The sequence below is a fragment of the Lucilia sericata genome, unplaced genomic scaffold, assembly GCF_015586225.1.
Source record: "Lucilia sericata isolate MDLA Ls3-8-SP2 unplaced genomic scaffold, ASM1558622v1 Contig001653F_arrow, whole genome shotgun sequence".
Lineage (NCBI taxonomy): Eukaryota > Metazoa > Arthropoda > Insecta > Diptera > Calliphoridae > Lucilia > Lucilia sericata.
In genome coordinates, this window is record NW_023995567.1 from 91,834 (window position 1) to 94,119 (window position 2,286).

At 31.2% G+C, this 2,286-nt stretch overlaps 1 protein-coding gene across 1 annotated transcript; it reads left to right on the forward strand.

The window, feature by feature from the left end:
* Positions 1-589: 589 nt before the first annotated feature.
* On the forward strand, positions 590-1,157 carry LOC119612347 (enhancer of split malpha protein-like). Its single transcript, XM_037968147.1, has one exon. The coding sequence runs from the start codon at positions 661-663 to the stop codon at positions 1,141-1,143; it is 483 nt and encodes a 160-aa protein (XP_037824075.1). The 5' UTR covers positions 590-660; the 3' UTR covers positions 1,144-1,157.
* The last annotated feature ends 1,129 nt before the right edge of the window (positions 1,158-2,286 follow it).

A 2,286-nucleotide genomic window follows, 5' to 3' on the forward strand; every position in this document is an offset into this window, starting at 1 on the left:
TTTACAAAAATATTTTTAGGATTCCCACGCTTTGAAAAACATTTCAGTTTACAAATGAACGTGATCATGAAGATGATCATGATTCTCAGGTTAAATTTTCTTTAGAGTTGTTGTTGCTGCCAGGATAATAAGAAAACCTGAGCAGCAACAATTCGCTTAAGCAAAAATAATGATTTAAATCCCTTAAGGATCTTTAAAGACATGTTCTCTATAATTTTCGAAAAACAAAACTGAGGAAAAAAAAGATTCTTACGCTCAGAAAGGTACAAACACTCACATAGTACACCTTCTATTAAAAAAGAAGTACCTGCTGTTACTCTTTTCTTATTTCTGTTACCTTAAAACAACAAAAGAGCCTAAGAATCAAGAAAAGATTTTTGTGGCAAGTAAGAAAATTAAGAATCTAGTGAACGTGAGAAATTTTAAAAACGAACACCTGCCCTTAAAACACGTCCCTGATTGGTTGAGATGCTGCCTGTGGCTGTTAAGAAGAACAAAAGAGCGCACACACAAGTTCTTGGGTTCTCACGAAGAGAGAGTATAAATAGATCGATCGACAAGGAAGACAGCATCATTCGCTCACTAGCAATCAAACAAACAACATCTCTTCTTTAAAACACACACACACACATTATATCTATTTTTGGAATATTTATCAACATGAACTCCAACAACATTAGCAACACCATGTACAACAACAACACTTCTTACAAGAACCAAACCTATACCATCTACAAGTCCAAAGTATCTCCTTCACGCCGTCTTAAGAATATGCTGAAACCAGTTTTGGGTCGTATCTTCAAATCTAAGACCCACAAACCCAAGCGCAGCTCTTATATTGCTTCCGAGGAAAAGGAAAGTGAATTCGATTGGCTTAACAATGATATGGACAATATGGCTAATGAACATTTGGAAAATCGTCTTATGGAAGAATTACAACACAGTGAATCTGGTGAAGCTATTGTGGTCATCAATGAAGATGGTTCCCGCCAATTGGAATTCATTGATAAAGATGATCTTTATGTTCCTGTTCACTTTGCTCGCACCAATGCTGGTACATTCTTTTGGACTTCAGTGCAAAAGGAAACCGTAGAACCCTATCAAATTGAATGGAACTTCTTGGATAGATGGGCTCAAGCTTAGATTCTTCTATAACAATCTTGAATCTTAAGATTTTTGGGTTTAATCATCACTCATTTGGGGTTTTCTTCTAATACTCAACATCAGCAGCAGCTCCTTGGCTTTTTTGTTACTCACAAGGAAATTTTCTTCAAATGGCTTAGTCTGGCTACTTCGACTCTGCCTTTGGCACTTAGAAAATATCACTTCAATGGGAAAAGCTTCAATGGCTAACAGCTCATTTCATACGGGTTTAAAGCTTTTTGATAAAGCTCAACTTTTATTTTTATACAAAAAAGTTGTTAGTTTTTTATTATGAAAGTTTTATTAAAAGTAAATTTTTTAAAACTACTTTTTTTCTAACTGAAAAAATGCTTGTTATTTAAAAAAAATATTTAAAAAAATTTTAACATTTTTTTTAAAATTAAAAAATTGTTTAAGATTTATTAGAAAAATTCAGAAAATATTGTTTTAGCTTTTTTTATTAACTTAAAAAAATTGTTTTAAAACTAAATAATTGTATATAGACTTAAGAAAAAAATTAAGAAAAATATAAAAAAAATTTAAAAATATAAAAAATTTTGTGTTTTATTTAAAATTCTTTACAGGTTTTTTTACAAAATTTAAAAAAAAAAATAAATATTTAAAAATAAGAAAAGAAATTTTTTATAACAAACACATTTTTTATATAGAAATAATCAGCTTAACAGAAACAATTTTTCTATAGAAAAAAGTTCAGTTCTAGTTCAATTCTAATACAGTTCTAGTTCAGTTCTAGTTCAGTTCTAGTTAAGTTCTAGTTCAGTTCTAGTTCAGTTCTAATTCAGTTCTAGTTCAGTTCTAGTTCAGTTCTAGTTCAGTTCTAGTTCAGTTCTAGTTCAGTTCTAGTTCAGTTCTAGTTCAGTTCTAGTTCAGTTCTAGTTCAGTTCTAGTTCAGTTCAGTTCAGTTCAGTTCTAGTTCAGTTCTAGTTCAGTTCTAGTTCAGTTCTAGTTCAGTTCTAGTTCAGTTCTAGTTCAGTTCAGTTCAAGTTCTAGTTCATTTCTAGTTCAGTTCTAGTTCAGTTCTAGTTCAGTTCTAGTTCAGTTCTAGTGTCAGTTCTAGTTCAGTTCTAGTTCAGTTCTAGTTCAGTTCTAGTTCAGTTCTAGTTCAGTTCTAGTTCAGTTCTA

Coding starts and splice junctions, on each gene's coding strand:
- LOC119612347 (XM_037968147.1), top strand. CDS start 661: ATGAACTCCAACAACATTAGCAACACCATGTACAACAACAACACTTCT.